Here is a 26,525-nt window from a genome sequence, read left to right as displayed (position 1 = left end):
GAATGAGAAGTGAGGCTAATGGGTGCAGGGTCTCTTTTTGGGGTGATGAAATGTTCTTAAACTAGACAGTGGCAAAAGCTGCACAACTCTATGCATACACTAAAAACCACAGAACTACACACTTTAAAAGGGAGAATTTTATAATATGTAAGTTATAGCTCAATAATGATTATGTGGGGAAAAAAAATTACAGTGAGGAAAATGCTCTCCCACTGCACATTTCTTTCTAAGAAAAGTAGGTCCTTTCTCATTCACTATTTAAATAACACTTTTACTTGAAGAGATAGATTAAAGATACTAATTTTTCAAATGATATTTGCTAGATTCAGGTTGAGTACTCCTTACCTGAAATGCTTGGGACCAGAAGTATTTCAGATTTCAGGTATTTTTCAGATTTTGTAATATTTGCATTATTCCTATTGGTTGAATATCCCTGATCCAAAAATTCAAAATCTGAAATGCTCCAATGAGCATTTCCTTTGTGTGTCATGTCAGCACTCAAAAAGTTTTGGATTTGAGGCCAGGCATGGTAGCTCACACCTATAATCTCGGCACTTTGGGAGGCTGAGGTGGGAGGATCGGTTGAGCCCAGGAGTTTGAGACCAGCCAAGGAAACACGGCAAAACCCCGTCTCTACAAAAAATACAAAAATTAGCTGGGCATGGTGGTGCATGCCTGTAGTCCCAGCTACTCAGGAGGCTGAGGTGGGAGGATCACCCAAGCCCAGGAGCTCAAGGCTGCAGTGAGCCACGATCATGCCACTGCACTCCAGCCTGGGCTACATACAGGGTGAGAACCTGTCTCAAAAACAAAAACAAACAACAACAACAAAAAATGTTGGATTTGGGAGCCTTTTGGATTTCATATTAGGATTACTCAACCTGTAGCCACTTATCATAACAAAAAGTTGGCATTTTTTTAAAAAAGAAAAATGCAAAACTCATCAACAACTCTACCACAAGATAATTAACAAATAAGTGGACTCAAGAGCCTGCCCATAGAGAGGTAATGAATGAATTTCATGAACTTCATTCTTTTATTCAGTCAAAGCAGCCCTGTTCCATTAATTTACATTCAGTCTATTATTCCATATAGTAATGTTCTTATGAAGGCAATCGTTTACTAACTATTAAGAATATGTCACCGGGCGCGGTGGCTCACGCCTGTAATCCCAGCACTTCGGGAGGCCGAGGCGGGCGGATCATGAGGCCAGGAGATCGAGACCATCCTGGCTAACACGGTGAAACCCCGTCTCTACTAAAAATACAAAAAATTAGCCCGGCATAGTGGCGGGTGCCTGTAGTCCCAGCTACTTGGGAGGCTGAGGCAGGAGAATGGCGTGAACCCAGGAGGCGGAGCTTGCAGTGAGCCAAGATCGTGCCACTGCACTCCAGCCTGGGCAACAGAGCGAGACTCTGTCTCAAAAAAAAAAAAAAAAAAAAAAAAGAATATGTCTTCTCCAGTACAACTTTCCTCCAGTAGCTCACAAAAGAAGTGGTCTGACCAGGCATGGTGGCTCACGCCTGTAATCCCAGCACTCTGGGAGGCCGAGGCAGGCAGATCACAAGGTCAAGAGATTGAGACCCCCTGGATAACACAGTGAAACCCCATCTCTACTAGAAATACAAAAAACTTAGCTGGGCGTGGTGGCGGGTGCTGGTAGTCCCAGCTACTTGGGAGGCTGAGGCAGGAGAATGGCATGAACCCATGAGACGGAGCTTGCAGTGAGCCAAGATCATGCCACTATGCTCCAGCCTGGGCAACAGAGCGACACTCTATCTCAAAAAAAAAATAAAAATAAAAATAAAAAGTGGTCCTTATTCTTGGATGTAACTGCTAAAAGATAATCCAAGTCATGAGATTGAGACCATCCTGGCTAACACGGTGAAACCCCATCTCTACTAAAAGTACAAAAAAATTAGCCGGGTGTGGTGGCGGGCGCCTGTAGACGCAACTACTCAGGAGGCTGAGGCAGGAAAATGGTGTGAACCCAGGAGGTGGAGTTTTCAGTGAGCCGAGATTGAGCCACTGCACTCCGGCTTCGGTGACAGAGCGACACTCTGTCTCAAAAAAAAAAAAGGAAAAAAAAAAATATATAGACCTGGCACGGTTGGCACAGTGGCTCATGCCTGTAATCCCAGCACTTTGGGAGGTCTTTTGGCAAGTGGATCACTTGAGCCAGGAGTTCAAGGCCAGCCTGGGCAATACAGTGAGACCTCACCTCTCCTAAAAATAAAAAATAAAAAAATACGTATGGTGGTGCATGCCTGTGCTCCCAGCTACTTGGAAGGCTGAGGTAGGATGATCACTTGAGACTGGGAGGTCAAGGCTGCAGTGAACCATGATGGTGCCACTGCACTCCAGCCTGGGTGACAGAACAAAACCGTCTCAAAAAAAAAAAAAAGAAAAAAAAAGAAAAGAAAAAAAGAAAGAAAAGAGAATCTAGCAATACTGAGACATGCTAGAAGCTTCTGTACTTTCACAACCATATACTAAACCTCCCACACTACAAAATTTGTCCTAATATTGTTTGTTCACATATTCAGCAATGTTTTCTATACATCTTCCAATGGTATTTTGATTTCCTGACAAAATTATTTTCCATGTAGTACATCAGTCTGCTTTTTGTTTAAGTGGGCCTTTTGGGGGTGGGGCAAGAAGAATCTGCCAAGGGTATGTGGTTTTTTGTCTTTTTTTTTCCCCCCGAAACAGTCTTGCTCTGTCTCCCAGGCTAGAGTGCAGTGACACAATCTCAGCTCATTGCAACCTCCGCCTCCTGGGTTCAAGCGATTCTCCTGCCTCAGCCTCCCGAGTAGCTGGGACTACAGGCACGCGCACCCACCATGCCCGGCTAATTTCTGTATTTTTGGTAGAGACAGGGTTTTGCCATGTTGGCCAGGCTGGTCTCAAACTCCTGACCTCAGGTGATCCGTCCACCTCGGCCTCCCAAAGTGCTGGGATTCCAAGCATGAGCCACTGTACCCAGCCCCATTTTGTCTTGTATAAGAACAATAAACTTAAAAACTGGTCACGCATGGTGGTTCACACGTGTAGTCCCAGAGCTTTGGAAGGCCAAGATGGGAAGATTGCTTGAGCCCAGGGGTTCAATGCTGCAGTGAGCTATCATTGTGCCACTGTACTCCAGCCTGGGCAACAGAGTGAGACCCCGTTTCTTAAAAACAAGAAATCCTCAAAATATAAATTTTGATCATTGAAATTAGCAAAATTTTGTAAAGCATCTGATGGAATATCCTTTACCTTTAAGCATCACTGCAAAAAAAAAAAAAAAAAAAAAGTAGAGGTTCTCTTTATGTTGCCAAGTCTTGGTTTTCAAATGTCTTCATACTGGTGACAGCTCCTCATATTTTATTATTTAATATCTCAAAGTTTTACATACTTTTTTTTTTTTTTGGAGACGAAGTCTCACTCGCCCAGGCTTGAGTGCAGTGGCAAGATCTCGGCTCACTGCAAACTCCACCTACTGGGCTCAGATGATTCTCCTGCCTCAGCCTCCAGAGTAGCTGAGGTTACAGGCATGCACTACCACACCCAGCTAATGTTTGCATTTTTAGTAGAGATGGAGTTTCACCATGTTGGCCAGGTTGGTCTTGAACTCCTGACTTCAGGTGATCCACCCGCCTCAGTCTCCCAAAGTGTTGGGATTACAGGCATGAGCCACTGTGCTTGGCCCACCCNCTGGGCTCAAACTCCCGGCCTCAAGCAGTTCTCCCACCTTGGCCTCCCAAAGTGCTGGGATTACAGGCAGGAGCCACTGTGCTTGGCCCCCCCCCCCCCCTTTTTTTTTTTTTTTTTTTTTTGAGACAGAGTCTCACTCTGTCTCCAGGCTGGAATGCAGTGGCACAATCCCAGCTTACTGCAACCCCAGCTCACTGCAACCTCCACCTCCCAGGTTCAAGCGATTCTCCCGCCTCAGCCTCCCGGGTAGCTGAGATTATTCAGAGAGGCACATGTCACCACACCAGGCTAATTCTTATATTTTTAGTAGAGATGGGGTTTCACTATGTTGGCCAGGATGGTCTCGATCTCTTGACCTTGTGATCCACCCACCTTGGCCTCCCAAAGTGCTGGGATTACAGGTGTGAGCCACTGCACCCGGCCCTCCTTTTTTTTAAAAAAACAGTCTCCCTCTGTCCCCCAGGTTGGAGTACAGTGGTACAATCACGGCTCACTGCAGCCTTGAACTCCTGGGTTCAAGCAATCTGCTGTCTCAGCCTCCTAAGTAACTGGGACTACAGGCACGTGACACCACACGGCTAATTTTTTATTTTTAGTAGAGATGGGGTCTCGCTTTGCTGCCCAGGTTTGTCTTGAGCTCCTAGCCTCCTGCGCCTCAGGCTCCCAAAACAGCGGGATTATGGATGTGAGCCACTGTGCAGCTGGGTTCTATATACGATTAAAAGGAATCTTAAAGCAAGATTCTTATTAATGATAGAGTCCATGTTTCTCATAAATTTCCTGATACTTTCCAATTTAGTAAGAGCTGACTTATTTGAATAGCTCACCAAGAATTCATCACAGGAGTTGGACTAGTGTCAGCTCTGACATCTTGTTTGCTTGTGCTTGTATTAGTATTTTCTTCAATCGCTGGTTTCTTTGCATGTCCATTTTGTAAAGGCTAGTTCAATGAAAACTGGTTAATATAAACTATTAACAACATGTTGCAATACATGGAGAACAAATGTATAAATATGTCTCTGCTCACTGCAGAATTCAGTCTCTTCCTTCAGGACACCCAAAGTTCTAGAGTTAACACATTAACTGTTTGACCTATAGACCCAAAAGATACCAGTGACAATTCCTAAATTAAACATTTTATCTTATCTTTTAGATAAAAACAATAGAAAGTTCTAAATTTTCTTCCAGTTCCCCTGGATCATCTTATCTACCTCACTTTGAAAATTACTGCTCTGGACTACAGCCACAGTGAACTTTTTAACAACTACAAATCAGATCAGTTCACTCTTCTGCTTAAAAATCCTTCAAAGATTTAGCTCTGCCTTCAGGATAAAGTCCAAAATCCTTGCATGCCATACAGGACCCTCAACTCTGCCCCCTGACATTCTCTTGTCTCAACCCTGTCTTTAGTCTCTAGTTCTCAACCCTGGCTACACATTAGAATCACCTGGGGAGTTAAAATACATATACAGGTATGCATCACTTAACAATGGGGATACATTCTGAGGATGAGTCTTGATGTGATTTCATAATTCTGCAAACATCATAAAGGTTACTTACACAAAATGAGATGGTACAGCTTGCTACATATCTAGGCTATATTGTATAACCTACTGCCCCTAGGCTACAAACCTGTACAGCATGTTACTGTACTGAATACTGTAAGTAACACAGTATCTGTGTATTTAAATATCTAAAAACAGAAAAGGTATAGTAAATTACGGATTATAATCTTATGGGACCACTGTTGTATATGCAGTCTCTCCTTGATAGAAACATTGTTACATTGTGCATGACTGTATACACATTCTCAGGCCCCACTTGAGACCAATTAAATCAAAATGCCTGCGGGTGGGACATTTGCAACCCTGATTTTTCTAAGTTCCCCAGGTGAATCTAAAGCGCAGCCTAGGGAGAGAATTACTCTGTCACTGCAAGCCACCTGCCCCTTCCTGTTCACCATGGTCAGCCAGTTTTAGGTGCTCACCAAGCTCTCAATTAGGCCTTGCTATGTCAAGTGTGATCCACCCACCAGCAGCATCTGCCTCACCCAGGAGCTGGTTAGTAACACAGAATCCCAAGTCCCACCCCAGACCTACTGATTCAGGACTTGGCATTTTAACAAGACTCCCAGATGGTTCATGAGCACATTCAATTTAGCGAAGCGCTGCCCTGAGCTACCAAATCCCTTCTCAGCTCAGAGCCTTTACAAATGTTTAACTGCAAATGTTGTTTAGCTGCTGAACTTCTCTGGCACTCCCAAAACACCCTATTCTTCCCCTTTCATCACATCTATAATTACCATAGGTGATTAATGTCTGTCTACTACACTAACCCAAAAGTGTCATGAGGACAAACATCACATCCATGTTACTCTGGGGTGTCCCCAGCTTCCAGCACAATGCCTGGTATTTTCAACCGAACGGCATCTAGTCTTATATTTTATACTGCTAAGATCCTATTCTAAACTTCCACAATATTTCAGTCTCATCAACCAAATCTTTCTTCAACCACGAGTTGGCTTTAGTTACATAAATCTTGGAGATAATCTATATCACAGCACCGTACTTCTTTCAAAAAATCTAAATTAGCTACTGGTATCTTCTTCCAAAGCAATGTAAATTAAACCTAATTCAAGGTATCATTACATTTCTTTGTAATAGCACTAGATGGGCTGTCAAGAAATGGCCCCATAAATTGCTGATAGTGTTGGAAACTAGTTCAACCTTTCCAGATTGCAATTAGGCACTGAAACTGTATCCTCTGACTTGGTGAGCCCAGGCTGGGAGTAAGAGTACAAGAAAATAATTCAAAAGAAGTATTTGAATAAGAGGTATAAAAGTACCATTTATAATAGTAAAAAGGTAGAAAAAATAAAAGAATAAAAAGGATTGCACCAACTACAGCTGTTGGCTGAGAATGGTGGCTCACACCTATAATTCCAGCACTTTGGAAGGCCAAGGTGGGTGGATCACTTGAGTCCAGGAGTTCAAGCAGCCTGGGCAACATGAGAATGTCTCTACAAAAAATTAAAAAATCAGCTGGTTGTGGTGGCACAGACCTGTGCAGTCCCAGCTATTTGGGTGGCTGAGATGGGAAGATCATTTAGCCCAGGAGATCAAGGTTGCAGTGAGCTGTGATCATGCCACTGCACTCCAGCCTGGGTGGCAGAGTGAGACCTTGTCTCAAAAACAAACAAACAAATTTAAAAAACTACAGTTGTCAATGAATGGAATACTATACTGTGATTTTTTTTTTTTTTTTTGAGATGGAGTCTCACTCTGTCACCAGGCTGGAATGCAGTGGCAAGATCTCGGCTCACTGCAACCTCCGTCTCTTGGGTTCAAGTGATCCTCATGCCTTAGCCTCCTGAGTAGCTGGGATTACAGGCACGTGCCACCACACCCAGCTAATTTTTGTATTTTCAGTAGAGATGGGGTTTCACCATGTTGGCCAAGATGGTCTTGATTTCTTGACCTCGTGATCCGCCCTCCTTGGCCTCCCAAAGTGCTGGGATTTACAGGCGTGAGCCACCGTACCCAGTCTGATTTTATTTTATTTTATTTTTTTTTTTTTTTTTTTTTGAGACGGAGTCTCGCTCTGTCGCCCGGGCTGGAGTGCAGTGGCCGGATCTCAGCTCACTGCAAGCTCCGCCTCCCGGGTTCCGGCCATTCTCCTGCCTCAGCCTCCCGAGTAGCTGGGACTACAGGCGCCTGCCACCTTGCCCGGCTAATTTTTTATTTTTATTTTTTAGTAGAGACGGGGTTTCACCGTGTTAGCCAGGATGGTCTCGATCTCCTGACCTCGTGATCCGCCCGTCTCGGCCTCCCAAAGTGCTGGGATTACAGGCTTGAGCCACCGCGCCCGGCCCCAGTCTGATTTTAAATGAACAAATACTTAAATGAGTAAATATATTTTATGCTATTCAAGAATTCAAAAATCATAAAATCATATTCTGTATGTACTGACTGCTACTATAAAAACTATGTCTTGTACACTGACACAAATGGATGTGAATTTAGAGTAAAATAAATATAGTTTTACATTTAATGGATTCTCTTTTCTATAGAGAATACATTAAAATAAATTTTAATGTTGGGCTATTTTTGGGCTTGCTGTTCAGTTTTATTAAGTTAGTGTTATATTATTGCTATTTTTGTTGTACTCAGACTCACTAAAAAACCATTTCTTCACCGGGCACGGTGGCTCACGCCTATAATCCCAGCATTTTGGGAGGCCAAGGCAGGCAGATCACCTGAGGTCAGGAGTTCAAGACCAGCCTCACCAACATGGAGAAAACTCGTCTTTACTAAAAATACAAAATTATCCAGGCGTGGTGGCACATGCCTATAATCCCAGCTACTCAGGAGGCTCAGGAGAAACGCTTGAACCCGGGAGGCAGAGGTTGCGTGAGCCAAGACAGCGACATTGCACTCCAGCCTGGCCAACAAGAGCAAAACTCCATCTCAAAAAACAAACAAACAAACAAAAAACTTTTCTTCAGCTTTGGCATTTGGAAACATTTATTAGTTATTGCACTGGAAAGTAAAATGACAAGATTCTATATTTGGCCAGTTTCCCTCTCATAACTCAAACTTCACCTGCATCTCATTTTTTTCCATGTGAAAACGGAGAAAAACAATGCAATAATGTTTACAAGCTGACACTGAGCACCTCCAATGAAAGGTGCTGGCAAATACAAACATGCGGGGTGCAAAAATACAAAGCAAAAAACCCACCACCAACCACACTGATCATCTTGCACAAGTTACTTTTATCCTTCTGAGCCTCAACATCTCCCTCTGTAGATTCGAATAAACTGGCTAGAATCGCATAGGGTAGGGGGAGGATTTGTGGAGGAAAAGTAAGCATATAATAGCTGAAAAAGCATCATAGTTGATCCTCCTGAACTCTCTGAAGATCATCTACCCAGCCACACATTTTGGGGGAGAGGATACAACAGGCTGTTGGTACAATAGCCTGAAAACAGGTGACAGTTTGGCTCTATGTCTGCAAATCAAAAATGCAGACATACCCCTTAACCCAGTAATTCCACTTCTAAAAGCATATTGTTCAGATAACTTTGCAAATGAGCACATAACACAGTATGTACAAGGACATTCATTGTATTGCTGTAATATAAGAACCTGGAAACAAATATTTAACCCAAAGATGTTACAGTACAGCCATACAATTAAACAAGTAAAAGAATGTCAACAGAAAGAACAAATAACTCTCTTTATATATTGATAATAGAATGATTTCCTAAATATGTTAAGTAAAAAAAACCCAGTAAGGTGTGAGTGGTACGTCCCATGGTGGGAGGAGTATGGACAAGCAGGCACACATTTATAAAGGAACAGTGTCTACGGAAGGCCATATAAACTGAAAACTTCAGCCATCTCTGGGAAGGAGGTTAGGGAGACAGGAGACTTGGGGCCAGGGTAGGAGGGACATTCTTCTCTATATACTCTTTTGTATTGCTAGAACTTTTGAATTTTTCTCTCATCTGCATTAATTATATTTTCCCAAAATGGAGCAGGATTCTCTCTACACCTTCCTCTGGATCTAAGAGGCTGTGATTCTACCTCTGTCAGACCTGACCAGTGCCTCCTATACTGCAGGAACATCTGCATTTGGTCCTATAATGCCCCCAAATGATCTTTCCAAAACTCTTTCAGCCCAAGTCCCTGGCCTCCTTTAAATCCTCTAGTAGCTCTCCAGCTACCTGATCCAGCTATGATTAACCTCTTCCCTCCTCCCCAAGGACAGTGGATTCCTTCCACCACCAAGTCTGCTTGTGCTGCTCCCTCTTGCCTATGTGTGCAGTCCACCATGGAAAAACTCCTATGCATCTTTCATGATCTGAAGAACCCCCTGTCCCAGGAAAGCTTTCCCAAATCACCCAGGCAGGGGATGCTCCCTGCACAGCCTGACAGAGGCTCTGGAAATACATTGCCAAAATTCAAATCTTGACTATTCCCTCATTTGCCCACTGTTTGGCCTCAGTTTCCAACCCTGTAGAGTAGGAATAAGCCCTTTTATGACTTGAAAAGACTGAGGGAATTCATGGAAAACATTTATTACATAGCTTGTCACAAGGCAAATAAAATATAGCTATTATTATTACAATCTTATAGCACCTGTGATGTATTTATATCCACCTGTCCTACATTAGACTCTGAGCTCCTCAAAGGTAAGGACTGACTTCTTCACTTGTATCCCAAGCAATTCATCTGACAAAATGAAGGCACATGAATGTACTTAAGCCAGAGGATTGGTTTTTCTGGTTCTGTATTTCACCCAGATGTTAAGTGGCTAAACAGAGAACAGCCCCCCGGATCCCACCATGCCTTACAATGCACGTTATCAGCCAGGCCGCTTTGAGCAGGTAGAGGTGAAAAGAGACTGAACGGCTTTTAGTCTTTCAGACACAGTTTTTTGGAGGCCAGTGGGATATGGGACCTACCAGTTCCCACCCGCTGACTGCTTATAGGGCCTGGGTGGGATGGACATGCAGAAGTGTGGAAGCAGAAATACTAAAAGTCCTGGGCATGTACTCGAAGCAGGCCTTTAAAACACGAAAAAATCTCTTGGGAAGTGGATACCGGGAAATAAACAGAGCCTGGGCATAAGAGAAGAGACTGGAAAGAATCTACAAGACAACTTGGAGGAAGAATTCTCCCAGCATGGGAGACAGAAAGGTGGGCAAGACACAGCTCCTGCCCACAAGAAGCTTCTCAAATGAGAAGAACTTTAAAAGAAAAAGTGGAGCTTGGCAGGTAAAGGTGGGGAAGAAAGAGGATCACATAAAACAAAAACATCCCAACATGTGATGGAGCAGTCAAGCAGCTCTGAATAATAGCCAGCAAGGGGGATGAGGGGAAGGAGAATTGAAGGATTAGATTAATCTAAAAGGAGTAAACTGAGGCAAGATTGTCAAGGGCTTTGTATGACCTGATAAGGCATTTTAGGCTTCATTCATCCCATGGGAAAAAGAAAAGCGAGGGAGTTTTTAAGTAAACAAGTGACAGCATCAGATCTGTGTTTCTGAAAGGAGTGGCCAGGCAGGAAGATGTTCGCCCTTTCCTAGTCAGTCCTCCTCTCGCCCACCATCTTCTGTTTCTCGGGCTGCCTGCACAGCTAGCAGGTGGCAAACGAAGCCGTCTCCGGGGTGATGTGACTGGTTCTAGAGCCGGAATCCCTCTCCTGGGCAAAAGCTTCTGATGGTATTCACCCTGCAGAGGGTGGATCTGCACATCTTCCTTTCCTGTCTTACAAATATCATCAGAGATCTCAAAAATAAAAACAAAACCCTCAAGACAGGACTCAGCTCTGCTATTTTTTTTTTTTTTTAAATCTTCAGGAGATATAATCAGGAACTAATTTTTTCAAAATTTTTTTTTTTATTTACCGAAAGTAAAAATGGAGGGGACCTGCGTTCTCAATTGGCCTATTCTGAATTCTGGGCAGCTCTCAGCCCTTATTTCCCTTCTTAAATAGCCTCAACAGTTGGGAGAGGGCGGCAAGGAGAGGGGCCTGGGAGACGGGCCGGGGGACCGAAGGAGGTGGACTTGAAGGGAAAGAAAAGTTGGTCACTGCAAAAGCAAATTTTCTCATGCCAGTTTTCCTCTTTCCTCCCATTAAATGGACTTGAGCAAATTCTGTTCTCGCCATTCTAAGTTTCTTCTCTGAGAATGAACTCTGGCAGTGCCCTGGCCTGGTCCCAGGAGGACGCACGCAAAGTTCCTGGGCAGTCGCGAGGGGTCGGTGCCCGCGCCGGCATGTTTCCGGGGATCCCCTCCCCACGACGGACCCGCAAGGATGCACAATTAAATTGCAGGCGCCCGCAGGCTTCCACCCGGAAAAGAGGGCTGAGGGCTGAAGGCTGAGGGCTGAGGGCTCCGGGTTCCGGGCTCCGGGCTCCTGGCTCGGGCCCGGGACCCCTCCCACCGCCCCCGGGAGCCGCCCCCCCTTCCAAAGCCCACCCGGGCGCAGCGGCCGCGAACACTCACAGAGTCTGGCGTTGGGCGGGACCGCTGGGGACGAGGAGAGCGGCTCCGCCTCGGCTCCGCGGCGGCGTTTCGGGCCGCCACTCGCCCTCAGGGCCGCCGCCCGGCCCGCGGCTCCGAGCCCCGCGGCGGCGGCGGCGGCCTCGCCTCCATAGCGAGGGGAAGCGGCTGAGGGGAGACTGGGCGGGCGGCGGTGATGGCGGCAGCGGCCGGGGTCCCAGCGCGATCGCGCGCGCGCGCGTCTCTGTCAGCGCCGCACTCGCCGCAGCCTCGCTCCCGACCTGGCCTTGGCTGTAAGACGCGTGTTCATTGGCTGTTCAGAGACAGGCGCTGGTTGGCCGACAGCGAACGGGCGTCTCCCGCCCGCGCGGGCCCCGCCCTTGTGCACCGCTGGAAGCTCACTGGCTGGGGCCCCGAACCCGGTTCCACGGTCTCCAGATAGCTCGGGAGGGGTTCGCCCCGGGGCCGCCCAATCCTTCGGGAAGCTGGACCCCGGAAGGACTGGCCGCGGGTGCACCAGTGCCTTCCGCCACTCTACAGTCACAGGCCCCAGGTCTTGGGCCTTCTTCCCAGTTTACAGATGAGGAAACCGAGGCCAGGGACAAACTACACCAATGTCTAGCCACCAGGGCGGCATGGAACTCGAGAGCCATCTTCCTAATCCTCTCCAAACGTGATACTGTGGGTCTTTTTTTCCCTCCCCTAATTGCTGCAGGTTGAACGACGGGTCTCACTGGGGAGGGAGAGGAACCTGTCAAGTCCCTAGAACGGGTCTGGCTCCGTGGGTGTCATCTTACATCAAGTCAGCCCACGCCGTCCCCACCCGAACTCCAGGGTAATCTCCGCAGCTTTCCAGATGCGCATGCTAGGGCCCTGATCGCCACCAAGCTGAGTAGAAGCACAACACGTGGTGGTCTGCGATGGGGGTGCCTTTTGCGATAGGCCTGACGGGGCAGGGGAAGCGCAAAACTCAGAGAAGAGCGAGAGTGCGCCCTCCCCAGGCCGGGGTTGGGGCGCGTACCCCTTTCCCGGCGCTCCCGGCACCGCGTCTGGCGCGTGGCACCCCCGAAGCAATCGCTCAGTGCATCCAGTGGCAGCAGGTTCCTACGCGGATCCCCGCGGCTGCTGCAGGACTTGAGCGTCTGCGGCTGAAAGCCGATTACGCAGTCGTGATAGGTGGTAGCAAATGCGACATTTCGCCGGATTTCCCAAATAGGGGCCCCTGGGCGCGCAGGGCGAGCGGCTGGGCGTCTGCAGGCAATAGACAGATTTGCACAGCAGCGCGCAAACCGAGCTTGCGGGTAGGGGACGCTTCATCCCCGACCCAGGGTCTGCGGTTCCCGGGGTAGGTGGCAGTGAGTCTCTCCTCCAGACCGGGCAGCCCCTGAGGCCCCCTCACGCAACCCAGGCCGGTTTAGGACTCTGTGCCCCACTCCTCCGTATTGTGGAATAATTTAGTCCATGCTAACCAGAGCCATAGCCTGGGAATATGGGTGGGGCGGGCCTCAGGCTATCCCCTCTCCAGCAGGGAAGTCTCTCCTTGAGTGGGAGTTGTGACACTCTCTCTCCCTCTCAGCAGGACCAGCCTAGAGGTGTGGGTGAAATGGCCGAACCCAAGACAACTCTGACCAAGAGACACTCCGGCCCAAAGGCCCAGAGTCCACACGCCTAGTCTCCTAACAGTCAGACCCCAGTGAGGGTGGATCCTTTCCCACACCCAGCATTCACATTTCTCAGGAAGTCCAAACTCAATCTATACCCCGACACCGAATGGAAAAGTGAAAAGCTGGAAGTCAAAGTGTGAAAACCCCTAACAAGTAATGACTGCAAGCGCAGGAGTTACCCCAGTAGCTAGGATGGCAGCCCTATGCTCTAGAACCAAATTCCACCGGCTTACTTTTGTCTTATATCTAATTTACACTATTATTTCTTAATATGTTTCTTTTTGTTGATTAGTTTTTTACTTGTAGTTTATTTGTGTTACCCTAGAAGGGGTTGACATGCTACTTATATTTTCAATATAATTGAAATAGTGATTGCAGTAAGTGTTCATTTTTGAGACTATCTGAAGGACCCCATTTGGATATAACCACACTTGGGAAAATTGTTGTCGGGCTTGGTAGTCAGAGAGCCCAAGTCTCCAGCCCCACCATGTGCTGGGTGACCTGAGCCTCCCTCTGCAACTCTTCCTGGAACTTCCCAGGGCTGTATTGAGAATTAGGCATGTTCAGCTTGGCAAGTAACCCATTCTCAGGAAATGAAAGTCCTTTCTCCCCATGAGACAGCTGCACTATGGTCAAAGCATTTGTGGTGTGTGCACAGGGGTGACAGAATTAGACCCTGGAGACCCTCTGGGAAGGAGGGTTCAGCTCAGCAACCACACAGATGCTGTTTCCATTGGAAGAAGAGAGAGCCCCCTCCTCAACTGCCTGCCTGTAGAGACCTGCCCAGCCCTCCATCCTACTTGGCTCCCAGAGTGTCCTGAGCTCCCTCACCCATCATCATCACAGAGTAAAGGGTTATCCTGGGAGAGAAGAGAACTGAGGAAGGGAGGGGAAGCAGTTTCCTGTGCCCGAGCCTACCCAAATGGGGAACTGCAGAACCCTCCTCCTCCTAGTCCTGCATTAGTCCCAGCCCATAGGAGCACATACCTACGGTAGGCATTTCTCAGCCACCCCACAGGTACCCCAATAGTCACAGGGTTTATGAGCAAAGGAGAGGACCAGGAGAGTTGGAGGATGGGGGGAAAGGACTCCTGTTTCTTTAGGCAAGTCACTTCCCCTCTCGGGGCCTCCTTTCCCCTTCTAGTAAATGGAACAATGAGTCATTCTCACAACAAATACTTATTGAGTGCAGACCATGTGCTGGACACAGCAGGGAATAAGACAGAAGGGGACAGAAGAGGCCTCTGCTCTCAGGAGCTTACATTCTGGATAGGCACACAGACAAACAAATGAACAGGAAAATTTCCTAAATGCTGAAATGAAAGTAAAGCAAGGCAATAAGATAGAAAGGTGAAGTAAATGAGAGCCAAGTCCCTTTGCAGGCCACTATTCAACCCTAACAGTCTTTTACTCAAACTTTGTATCTAAAAGAGACAGGACATACAGCCCTTTACCCTGAGAAGGTGAGTTGTAGGAGCCTTCGCCCTGATTCTTTCTTTTTTTTTTTAAGACGAAGTTTCCCTCTTGTTGCCCAGGCTGGAGAGAAATGGCGCCATCTCAGCTCACTGCAACCTCCGCCTCCTGGGTTCAAGCAATCAAGCGATTCTCCTGCCTCGGCCTTCCGAGTAGCTGGATTACAGGGCCCGCCACCACCCCCAGCTAATTTTTTTTGCATTTTTACTAGAGACAGGGTTTCACCGTGTTGGCCAGGCTGGTCTCAAACTCCTGACCCCAGGTGATCCACCCACCTAAGCCTCCCAAAGTGCTGGAATTACAGGGATGAGCCACTACGCCCGGCCTTTGCCCTGATTCTCCCTGCACTGGCTACCAGTGATATAAGGAGAAGAAATGTTTCCAGATTCTTTGCCTCCAGCTACACAGTCCTAGTCCTAGCCCCAATCCTAGCCCCACACATTGGACAAAACTTGGCCCTGCCCACCCCTGTAGGCATAGGCCTGCTGTACAAACTGCTCAGGGCAGAAGGCATCTCACACTAATTTCAATTGAGCAAGTAAGGATTTGAAAAAAGAAAATCCCAGTTCTGGTTTTTAAATGTCACCATTTATAGACTTATGTATCTGTCAAAACTCAGAAAATTACATTTAACATCTGTGGATGGCATTGTATGTAGATTGTGCCTGAAAAGAAAAAAAAAATTGCAAACTGAAAATGAACTCTAGTTATTGAAATGCATTCTGAAGTATTTAGGGGGAGGTGTACTGATGCTGCAACTTACTTTGAAATATATGAAAAATACGATAGATTGACATACAGGAATGGATAGATGAACAGATGTGTGATATAGTAAGATGCTAATGGTAGAATCTATGTGGTAGTTATACAAATGTTCACTGTAAAATTATTTCTACCTGGCTGTATGTTTGAAAGTTTTTATAATAAACTGTGGAGGTGGGGGGCATATCAGTGACTAACTTTACAAAAAAGTATACAAAACTGCCTTTAACTTTGAAGCAACTCTCCCCATAGACAATTCCAATGCTTCTCTACATGCACACACACCTTTTATAAAGTTGAAATCACTGTTTATATACATTTTTCATCATTGTTAAAAGTTATTTCTTACATATTTCTAAAACTTCATGTGTATAGTGTTTAATGTTTACATAGTCTATGAGTAAATATACTGTATGTTACTTTGGGGATGTGGGTTTTATATTGTGTACATTCTAAAAGCACTGGCCAAGCCTCCCTTTCCAGAGAGAAAAACTGTGTTGTTTGGTAGCAATCCTTTTTCACTGAGAACTTGAAAAGCTGGGAAAACATTTTTTAAAGGCATCAAAGAGCTACCAGGGCAGTGAAGAATTGTGGGGCCAAGACTGGAGACAAAAAAAAAAAAAAAAAAAAACCCAGAATGATGAGCCTAGTATTGGGGATTATTTCCTTTCCTCTTGTTTGCTGATTCCAAAATGGAAAGCTGATGAGCTGTGCCAGATTGTGATTCCAAAAACTAGTCACAGTATTTCCAGAACCTTGCTACTCTCTTGTCAGGAGGTACAGTCCAGGCCAGGTTCAGAGGCTCATGCTGTAATCCCAGCACTTTTGAGAGGCTGAGGAGGGAGGACTGCTTGAGCTCAGGAGTTTAAAACCAGCCTGGGCGTCATAAGGAGACCCCCGAGACCCCATCTCTACCACCCCCCCGCAAAAAAAAAAAAAAAAAAAAAAAAAGAGGTGGAGTCTATTTCCCCTTGAAATTGGTGGGGTGGGCCTGTATTACTGCTGTGACAGACACTCTAGCAGATGTGACACCATGTAACTTCCAAACCTAGGTTAGAAAGGCAGTCCAGATTCTACCTGGCTCCCTCTTGAGATGCTTGCCCTTGGGACCCAGCCACCATGTTGCAGGTGTTCTGGCAGACCACCCCAGCTAAGGTCCCAGTCAAGGCCCAGCGTCACTCACCAGGCATGTGAGTTAGCCAGCTTTCACATGATTTCAGCCCCTAGCTGTCAACCTTTTAGTCTTCCAGTTGATGCCTCAGACACTATGAAACAGACACAAACCATCCCTGTTATAACCTGTCCAGATTCTTGACCCACATAATAAATGGTGAACATGATAGTTATTTAACATTTGACTTATATCTCCTTGAAGGACTTTCACCAACTTTCATTTACAAGTCAGGTCGGAAAAGGAAAAAAAGAAATACCTTCTCAGGCCCTGAGTCTCTCTCTCTCTTTCTAAAAGCATGGTTGGCCCTGGGGGTGTTGAAGAGGGAGAGGCCTGAAGCTCCAGTGAGGCCTACGCTCCCTCTGGCTGTGGTTTCCTCCTTGTAGATAAAGTGGGGGCAACAAAGGAAAAGGCAATGCCCTCAGTGTTGGGTGGGGCCCTGGGCATGAAGCCAAGGTGCACTGGAGTCCAGATGGAAGGCTAGATAGGGAGAGCAGAGGACCCCGTTGGTGCTCCTACAGATTGTGGGTCTAGTGTTCTTCTTTTTTGGGCAGAATTGAAATCTTCCATCCTCCTTTTCTATTTGGCCCAGAGACAACTTGAAATTGCTCACCATAGTTCAGTGGGCAAGAGTTCCAAAGGCCACCACCCCCTGACCCCTATGGCCCGCAGGCCACACACCTCTCATTAGTCCTCCAATTGCCACTGCAGTGCAAACTGGGGCCTTGCCTCAGGCTCCCTTCTCATAGAGGGCCCGATTCCAGTTGCAGCTTGCATTTGGCCCTGGGTTTCAAATCTCTGTTTTGCCACATATTTGCTATTATCAAGCTCCCTCATCCTCAATCTCCTTTCTGTAAAGTGGGGTGATGTTACCTCACAGGGCTGTCATGAGGAATAAATGAAGTACAAACGGTAAAAGTGTTTAGCATGGTTCTTGTGTGTTTACACGCACACACACAGAATGCTTTACAGTGTGTTCTTGGTGAACTAGTGCTTAAGTTTTGTGCCATCTCTCCCTATAATCCTCCTAGGGCCTGGGAGCTAGTGAAAGCTTTCCTTGTTAACTATGGAGAGGACAGGTTTCTTCCAAGTATGGCTGGAGAAGCCCCCACCTCCAGTCCCAATACAATGGAACACATGGAGTTTTGCTGTGGTGCCTGGAGGATCCTGTCTTGAGCTTGTCTTTGCTTAGGCTGGACTGTATAAGACAAGCACTCTAAAGTGTTCCAACTTTATTTAAAACCAGAGAGCCCTGCTACCACGCCCCACCTCCTCAGCATTGCTCTAGGGGAGGAGCTGGATGAACTATGGCCCTTCTGCCAAGCCCAGGTGCTAGGGGAGGAACCCCTTGCTCGAGATGTACAGGATGGACTCCTCACTTCTTCTGGGCTTGTGCCCTGGCCCGTTGAATCTTGTCAGCTGTGGCCCCATCTGTGGCTCCCGTGCAGTGGGATAATACGAGGCTCAGCTCAGCCTCATTCCGGTGTTCGATGGCCACATCTGCAGCCTGAGCCACATCGCTGTGGTTTGAGCAAGAGAGGAGGTGGTGTCAGGGCCGCTCAAGGGCACAAACCCTGCCTCTCACCAGCCCACAGCTCAGCCACCCAGCACCCACAAGCCCTCAGCTGACGCACCCAACAAGAAGCAAAGCCTTGACCTTCTGCTCGGGACCCACACGGGAAGCATACTTCTTGGCTTCGTATTTGTTGTGTTGTTTCATGCAGATCTCCACAAAAGGCTTAGGAGGAGAGGAAGCAGGTGGAGGGAGAAGGTAATGCACAGCCCTCCTGTCCTCTCTCTTATGAGCAGAGGCCCAATGGATACATGGTCCATATATATTTTATATGTATACGCCCATCAGTACATATAATCTCCCAGTCCCCACGCACAGACAGTTGTGATCTCAACATTCTTAGGGCAGAAACCACCTAAACCAAAGCTCTGTCAGAGCCTTGAGACAATTATTTCCACACTTCTGCTCTGCCACCCACCGTTACCCCTTGCAACGGGTGTTCCTGCCACCAGCCCTCACATTTCCTGTGTTCTCCTGTGATTAACATTCTCAAACCTCCCCTCTACACCTCTGAACTAGCCACCACAGAAAACAGCCCTCGGTATCTCCACTGCCTCTCATATGCACCCTCCCTGTCCCCCCTCCACCCTCCTCAAACAGGACTTTCCCTCCAGCACATGGCACCCCCTGTGGCCCTCCCTGGGGAAAGCAGCTCATTCTCCCTCCCTGTAACATCTGCAGGCAAACTTGGACCCATCCTCCTATACACCCAACACAGCGGATGGTGCCTGCCCACGAATGTGTATACAGGAAGCACTCGCTAACTATGCGGGCAGCTGAACAGGAGCATGAATGGGCCATCCTACCTGTCTCCCTGCCTAGCCCTCTCCCCCGAAGACTACCCTCACTGGAAGTTGGCTGGAGAGAGGACCCTGCCTCACCAGGTAGCCAATGGGTGATTTCTTGCTCTTGGAAAACTTCTCTAGCTCTTCCCAGTCTTCCAAATCTGCCAGGGCAGTCAGCTTCAACCACCAGAGCCTGCAGGAAAGCTGGGCTTGGAGGTGTTCCAGGAGAGGCAGGTGGTCTTGGGACCCACATGCAGCCTGGGCCCTCACCTACCTCTTGTCAGGGATGCGGAAGTCACGTGCCAGCTGCTCTGCACGCTTGTTGTGACCGCCAAGAATGAGGGTGGTAACCGTGTCATGTAGAGACAGGTCTAGGAACTGGCCCCCCAGCTCGTCTTCCAGGCGCCGCTGCAGCCGTAGGAGTCGCATTTGATCCTCTGTAGCCTGGGGACCCGGATAATGAGGCATGATGGGGATGAGGGACCAGGAGGGAAGACCAGGTGAGGAGAAGGCTTTTAGAACAAGATGGGCCAAACCTTGGCTGCAAACTCATTCTTGGCCTTGTAGAAGGCATCGGCGGCTGTTTGCAGAGCTGCTACTCGCCCCTCAATACGCTACAAAGACAAGAAAGAAGGCCTGAACTCACAGCATGCAAGACCCCAGCCCTCCTCACCCAGGCTACAGTCTTCTTCCCGATCCCTGAGCCCAGGGTCGCCAGGGTCAGCCTTCCCTGCTAGGTGCACCACTCTGATGTCCTAGAGGGATGGCTAGCTCCTCTGACACTAACCCCCATCCTGGCCTCACGTCAGACTCTCCCTCACAGTGAGGACCAGATGCGGTGTGCACCCAACACGAAGGCCTAGATTCCTGAAGGAACCAGACCAACAGCCCCACCCCACAGGCCCCACATGCCCCATGGACCTCAGACCTCTTCTGCAGCATAGCTGGCTCGGATGTGGAAGCTGCCCAATTCCTGGTGATTGTCATCCTGATTGTAAAGGTCCTTCAGCGTCTCTAGCTCCTGATGCTTACAGAACTGGGGCCACAGGCAGGCAATCAGTCAGCAAGGCCAACTCAAGTGCTCAGAAGACTCCACCGCAACCCTGCCCACTACACACACCTGTCGGTACAAACTCAGGGCCATGGGCTGATTTCGAAGGGTCATGAAAAAATCTCCTCGGTTTAGCTCATTCTTCAGGTGCAGCAACACCGTGAACACTGCAGGAGAATAAGGTGGGGTGGGAACTCCAGCCAGGCTCCCACTCAGCCCAGGGACCCCCCAGCCTTGCCCTCACCCAGATCAGTGTCCCCGCTCTCAATGGCCTTGCTTAGTGCCAGTTTGCTCCTCTTCATCTTTAGGAGAAGGGGTACCTGCTCCCCTGAGCGTGGCTCATACTCCAGCAGCTGTGAGGTGAGAAGGAAGGCACAAAGTGAAAGAGCTGGCGTGGGGGCCCTGAACAACCACATCAGAGTGTCTGTGGAGGGCTGGGCACCCACACCTTGATGGCCAGCTCTGTGCGGCCACAGCCATAGGCTCGTGCGGCAATGTCGGAGTAAGAGACACCAGGCGTGTCCCCCAGCTTCTGGTTAATGGCTCGAGCCACATCCTCATCTGAGACATCCTTCTGTTGAACCTGCAAGGGATGTGGAGTGTCACAAACATCTGGATGCTATTCCTCACTCTCCACTCCTGCAAGCCCTTAGGACCCAGCCCTTCAGTTCCCTTCCTCCCTTTCTCCCTCCCTCCCTCCCTTCCTTCTTTCTCTCTCTCTGTATCTCTCTCTCTCTTTCTTTTTTGAGACAGAGTCTTACTCTGTCGCCCAGGCTGGAGTGCAGCAGTGCAATCTCAGCTCACTGCAACCTCCACCTCCCAGGTGAAAGTGATTCTCCTGCCTCAGCCTCCCAGGTAGCTGGGATTACAGGCATGCGCCACGACGTCTGGCTAATTTTTATATTTTTAGTAGAGATTTTGTAATTTTTGTATTTTTTGTTTCACCATTTTGGCCAAGCTCGTCACGAACGCCTGACCTCAGATGATTTGCCCGCCTTGGCCTCCCAAAGTGTTGGGATTACAGGCATGAGCCACTGCGCCCGGCCCAGTTCTACACTTTCTATTTCCTCCACCTCACCAGGGCCTGGAATCCCCTAAATGACCTTGGACCCCATCCCACATCCTTGCCTTGTAGCAGGCCCAGTGGGCCAGGATCCTGCTGACGCCCTGTACTTCAGGAAGGCGCAAGTACTCGCATATCTGGATGGCCAGGGGGTAAAGTCTCCGCAACACAAGCCTGGTAGACCCAGTGGGTAAAGGATACAAGGAATGAGGTGGAGGAAAAAGAGGGAGCAGAGTGGCCTCAGCCTGCACATCAGGCCTCCCACATCCTAGAGAGATAGGTCAGGAGCAGTAAACATAAGACCCCACCCAAGACTATAATGCCCACCCCCTTGACAGCTCCCTCACTGCACCCTTGGGCTTACCCTACCTGTCCAGTAGCACCTGGATGGTGAGCTGCTTGTATCTTTATTTTCCTCGGTTAAGGATCCAGCTGGAGAATAAGCCCTGCTTGCCAAGTACCTGCAGACTGCATCTCCAGCCCCTTCCCCTGCCACCCCTGGCTGTAGGTAACCTTCTGGCATGCACAGGGATACTGGCTATAGGTGAGCGGGATCCCAATGTGATAGTCCCGAACAGCATTGAGCACACGCAGGTCCTGACACATGTGCACGAAGCTGTCGGGTGGAAATCTGTCCAGGAAACACTTTCCGAAGGAGGCAGCCTGAGAAGAGCCAGAGGGCAATAGGAGAGAGCTTCCCTGCTACCCATCCCACCCCTCCCAGCCCCGCCCTCTCCAGCCCGGCCATCCAGGCCAACCCTGAGCAGACTCTTCTGCATGTCTGGCTGGTGCTCATGTCCTGCGGCCTCAATGCACTGCTGCACAGCCTGGGTCAGCTGGCCCAGCTCCTGGATCTCCCGCAGGTACTCGTCCGCCTTCTGGCTCTCTTTCTGGTGGGGAGGAGTCCAGAGCCAGGGCATCATGACAGAGAAAACTCCTACATCTGGCCCCTAACCATTCTGGGTTGTGGTTCAAATACGCTGGTTTGGAGGGGCTGCACAGGCTGGAGCCCCAACTCCCTCAACCCACTCAGTCCACCTGAGGTGCCCACAGACATCATCCCGTATCAGCCCACAACTGCCTTTGGGGGGCCTTGAGAACGCCTCCCAATAGTAACCCAGACTGGGTGGGGATAGTGGGGATGTCCTGCCCGTCCCTATCACATCACATGGAGGACACAGTGTCTCTTCAATCTACCTGAGCCAGCCCTCCCCAGCCCAGACCAGGGTCCTGCCTGGACCCCTCTCTTGACAGGTGGCACCTGGCTATGCTCACACATGCCCACGTAGGGGCAGGGGCAGGAGGAACCCTCCTGGGACTGGGAGAGAAGCCTAGGGCTTTACCTCATACTCCTTCTGAGCCTCCAGGAGCAGCGCCCCAGGGGCCATTGAGGCAATTTTGAAGATCTCCTCGCTGGCCGCTGGGGAAGGGAGTTGGTGAGTGAGGGAGAAAGGCAGAGAAACCCTCAGCTCTGCCTCAACACCCTATTCTTGCTCTGCGGCACTGGCCCAGGGCAGCTGGGGTGCTGAGGAGTCCCCGCCTTGGGTTATGTGGTGCCCTTGTGAAGGCCTCACCTGGAACCTCATGCAGGAACTCGTGGGTGCTGCGGGAGAAGATGCGGACCCCATCAAGCTCAGGCACCAGGTAGGAGTCCTCGTCCAGCACAAACCTGAGCTTGGTTAAGGCTCCTAAGATCACCTACAGATGGGATGGGGCAGGTGAACCCTTCCCTCCCCACCCTCCGCACACAGGCAGCCCTCCAAGGATACTGGATGCTCTCGGGTGCATCGCCCACCACCATCAGCCGCCTCTCCCAGGCCACCACCACGGCCCTCTCCTTGCTACGAGGACGGCTGCACCTGTGAGCAGCATACACACACCAGCTAGACACCGTCCCACGGCCATGTCTCCCACATGGCTGCTCACAACCCTTTGTCTCGGGACAGCCTGTATACACTTGCATCCCTGACTGTACACCAACTTCTCCACTTCCCTCTTTTCCCTGCGCCCTCAGCTCGAGGCAGCTGTGGCCCACAGAGGACAATGGTTTCCTTCAAGTGTGCACTGGCAGAGAAGGTAAGATCCAAGCTCCACTAGGCTTGGCCAGTAGACATGACCAATCAAGGAGAACTGATTGTCCCAGGAAGCAAGCTATGTCTCACCCGCACCCCCAGCAACAACACCCCCATCCTCACCAGACCATCTGCTTTGGAGGTGCCCGGATGTTGCAGTTGAACTCACATAGCTTCTCCTGAAATGGTGTGGGCAATGTCATGGCCCTGTCCCAGCAGTCACCATTCTAGTCGAAAAGCCCACCCGCATCTCCAAAAGATCTTGTACCCTGGACAAAGCACAGTACCCCTGTGTTGCCCCAGGATCACACCTTGAGTGATGCTGTTCCCATCCAGATGTAGCCTGTGTCTGTGAAGAGTGCCAGGTGTCGGTAGGTGAAGGAGACAGCCATCTGTAGGAAGCTGCTTACTCCTGGGGCCAGGCCAGGGGGCGTCTGAGGCAGAACCAGGGTAGGGGTGGGATAGATATATACTGACTTTTCAGAGCCTTCCTATTGCCTAACCCAGCCCCTCCACTTCATTCCCACTCAGGGCCCTCACCACTGCGGAGCAGGCTGCATGGTCCAAGAGATAAAGATCGGGCCCCACAGCCAGAAGAATGTGTGCCACTCGGTCCTGGCACAGCGCAGTCCAGCAGGAGGGTGCACTTTGCAGACCTATGTCCAGGGAAAAGGACAGTGTTAGGATGACCAAGGCCCATAGTTGCTGCTTCTATGGGTCTTCAGCCACAGCTTCTGCTTTTATGGGTCTCACAGGCTAGAGGCACATCTGTGGGTACTGCTTGGCTATCTCAGCGGTGTCAGGGCTTACCTGGCACCTCTGGCATCCGGCGGAGTTTGAGGTCACCCACATTGGCACTGAGGGTGAAGCGGTGGGCCCCTGTGAGGATGGCCACTCCAGAACCAAACTCAGTGTGAAAGATCCGGGCATCCAGAACCCGGTTCTGGAGCACTTCCTGAGGAGAGGGGCCATGGGTTAAGGGAGTCACAGGGTCATAAACTCTACCCCGCTTCCCCAGCCCTCTGTGACCCCTACATTGCCCATGCTGAAGTGTCTCCGGAAGTCACCATGAAGCCCGTAAACCAGTACAGCACCATCTTCCTGCACACAGAGCAGCTCCTCCTCAGCTGACCAGCCCAGGGACACCACGGGTCCACTCTTCCACTGCAGGGGAGAGAGGTTCCTGAGGCTGTCCTCAGATGAGGAAACCCTGTCCAGCCCCGAGCCCCAGGGACCATCAGAAGTGCTCACCAGCAGGCTGGCCAGGGGCATGCCGGAAGCAGAGTATATATCGAGCACTGGCCTCACACTGGCAGCTTTCTCCTTCCGCCAGGGGTTCCTCAGCAGTGCTGCAGTTTGAGAAGAGACCTTCTGTCCTAGCTCCCCAGGCCCACCCCATGTGAAGTAGGCCTCACGTCCTGGCTCCCCAGGCCCACCCCATGTGAAGCAGGCCTATAAAAACCAGAAGTAAAAGCATCTCAGCAGGGTGAGTAGGGGATGGCAACAAGAACAACCTGACAGCAAGGACCCAGGAGTCAATGACCTTGAGTTCATCCCAGGGTCCCAGAACAGGAGGTGGTGGAGGGGCAACATACCAATGGGGCCCCCATAGGGTGCAGCAGCTACCAGGCAATCTCTGAGTTCCTCCTTCAGGTCCCAGTCCATGCTGTACAGCTCATATTTCCTGCCCACACAGAGATGAGCAGAAATTAGCCTCATTACCCTGCATCCGGATGGATGGAGTGAACCCCAGAGGAATTCCTAAAGCCTCCATTTGTCTTCCACAAGGCCGTAGAGGAAGTCTCCACCCCCTACCCCCAGAGGCAGGGAGGAGGGTGATGACCAGAAAGTTGGGTAAACTGACCACATGCATGCTTAGGGACAGCAGGCGAGGGAGCAGAGGGTGTTGGCAGGGAAGGATGTGGTTCTTGGGGCAAGTGTCCAAGGATGGCAGGAGCTCTTGAGCCAGGCAGGCTGTGTGGCCAACATCCAAGGCACAAACTGAGATAGAACTAAGGTGAAGTGGCTGGCTCAGGCCAGCTTTAGCAGGAAATGAGACTCTCAGAAAGGGTCTCTCAGAGAAGAAAGCCTTTCTTCTATTTCTAGTTCTTTTTTGAGAGAGGGTCTTGCTGTGTTGCTCAGGCTGAGGTGCAGTGTCACAATCACGGCTCTTTGCAGCTTCGACCTCCCAGGCTCAAGTGATCCTCCCATCTCAGCCTCCTGAGTAGCTGGAACTCCAGGGTGCACTACCACACCTGGCTAATTTTTGTATTTTTTGTAGAGATGGATTCTCCCCATGTTGCCCAAGCTGGTCTCAAACTCCTGGGCTCAAGGAATCCTCCTACCCTGGCCTCCAAAGTGCTGGTATTACAGACGTGAGATGCAGTGCCTAGCCTATTTCTGGTTCTTAATGAATCAGGGTGTGGGCTTTATACCCAGGGATTCAGCTCTATGCTTATTGACAATGAACTTAGTTTTAGAGGTACTGAGTTAGCAGTGCCTGAAAGAAATCCAAGAGGAGCTTTTCAGTGAGATGGTGCTGGGAGGAGTCCTGGATTGGGGATGTTAATCTGCCAATGCTTGGCTTATGGGAGGCAACCAAATCACAAATCACAACGAGGCATGAGACGACTGCAATGTGAAATGCTCGTGGATCACTGAGTGTGGCTGTACGGGAAGTCAGAGTAGGGAGCTTGAGGCACGTCATCATACCTCAAGAACGGGAAAAGGGGTAGCAAAAGGGACAAAGAAGGAGTGGGCACTATTCCAGGGTGCCAAGAGAAGACAGTGTTTAAGAAGGGCATTTTAGCCAGCATCATTTCAGGGACCTTCTCATTAATGATCAGGAATATGCCCACCATTACCTACTATTTGACATCCTTGTTGTGGTTCTAGGCAACATAATTTAAGAAAAAATAAAGAGATGTTTGTATTTTGACGAAGGAGCAGAGTTGTTCCTATTTGCAAATAATGTGATTGTCTACTTAGAAAATCCAAAGTAAGGGGTGCGGTGGCTAATGCCTGTAATCTGAGCACTTTAGGGGGCCAAAGCAGGCAGATTGCTTGAGCTCAGTGGACTGAGACCAGCCTGGGCAACAAGGAGAAACCCTGTCTTTACAAAAAATACAAAAATTAGCTGCATGTGATGGTGCATGCCTGTAGTTACAAGTAGCATGCCAGCTACTTGGGGGGCTGAGGCAGGA

The 26,525-nt window shown here is 49.3% G+C and overlaps 2 protein-coding genes across 5 annotated transcripts in view; both read right to left on the bottom strand.

Annotated features, from left to right (window-relative positions):
• The window catches only part of PTPRA (protein tyrosine phosphatase, receptor type A), a 174,476-nt gene extending 153,941 nt beyond the window's left edge, over positions 1-20,535 (bottom strand). For 2 of the 3 annotated variants that reach the window (XM_025400743.1, XM_025400745.1), the window contains exon 1: positions 11,712-12,046. The gene's annotated coding sequence lies outside the window, so the exon portion shown is untranslated. Of the gene's footprint in view, positions 1-11,711; positions 12,047-19,410; positions 19,581-19,672; positions 19,751-20,064; positions 20,173-20,256; positions 20,355-20,431 lie in introns of those variants that run through there. The other variant, XM_025400744.1, reaches the window with a different exon arrangement.
• VPS16 (VPS16, CORVET/HOPS core subunit) overlaps positions 17,700-26,525 on the bottom strand; it is a 26,270-nt gene continuing 17,444 nt past the window's right edge. The window contains exons 2-24 of one of the 2 annotated variants that reach the window (XM_025400746.1): positions 24,918-25,006; positions 24,574-24,671; positions 24,358-24,486; positions 24,133-24,277; positions 23,863-23,978; positions 23,634-23,756; positions 23,446-23,501; positions 23,020-23,109; positions 22,825-22,919; positions 22,594-22,670; positions 22,009-22,140; positions 21,786-21,913; positions 21,620-21,655; positions 21,316-21,424; positions 20,636-20,770; positions 20,432-20,540; positions 20,257-20,354; positions 20,065-20,172; positions 19,673-19,750; positions 19,411-19,580; positions 19,233-19,329; positions 18,413-18,516; positions 17,996-18,298 (exon numbers count right to left, since the gene is read on the bottom strand). In XM_025400746.1, coding sequence (XP_025256531.1) covers positions 18,154-18,298; positions 18,413-18,516; positions 19,233-19,329; positions 19,411-19,580; positions 19,673-19,750; positions 20,065-20,172; positions 20,257-20,354; positions 20,432-20,540; positions 20,636-20,770; positions 21,316-21,424; positions 21,620-21,655; positions 21,786-21,913; positions 22,009-22,140; positions 22,594-22,670; positions 22,825-22,919; positions 23,020-23,109; positions 23,446-23,501; positions 23,634-23,756; positions 23,863-23,978; positions 24,133-24,277; positions 24,358-24,486; positions 24,574-24,671; positions 24,918-25,006 — 2,467 coding nt within the window. In that variant the 3' untranslated portion in view covers positions 17,996-18,153. Of the gene's footprint in view, positions 18,299-18,412; positions 18,517-19,232; positions 19,330-19,410; positions 19,581-19,672; positions 19,751-20,064; positions 20,173-20,256; positions 20,355-20,431; positions 20,541-20,635; positions 20,771-21,315; positions 21,425-21,619; positions 21,656-21,785; positions 21,914-22,008; positions 22,141-22,593; positions 22,671-22,824; positions 22,920-23,019; positions 23,110-23,445; positions 23,502-23,633; positions 23,757-23,862; positions 23,979-24,132; positions 24,278-24,357; positions 24,487-24,573; positions 24,672-24,917; positions 25,007-26,525 lie in introns of both variants that reach the window. The other variant, XM_025400748.1, reaches the window with a different exon arrangement.

The sequence above is a fragment of the Theropithecus gelada genome, chromosome 10, assembly GCF_003255815.1.
Source record: "Theropithecus gelada isolate Dixy chromosome 10, Tgel_1.0, whole genome shotgun sequence".
NCBI lineage: Eukaryota > Metazoa > Chordata > Mammalia > Primates > Cercopithecidae > Theropithecus > Theropithecus gelada.
The sequence above is the reverse complement of the archived record's forward strand: the minus strand, read 5'-3'. Positions and strand labels throughout refer to the sequence as shown.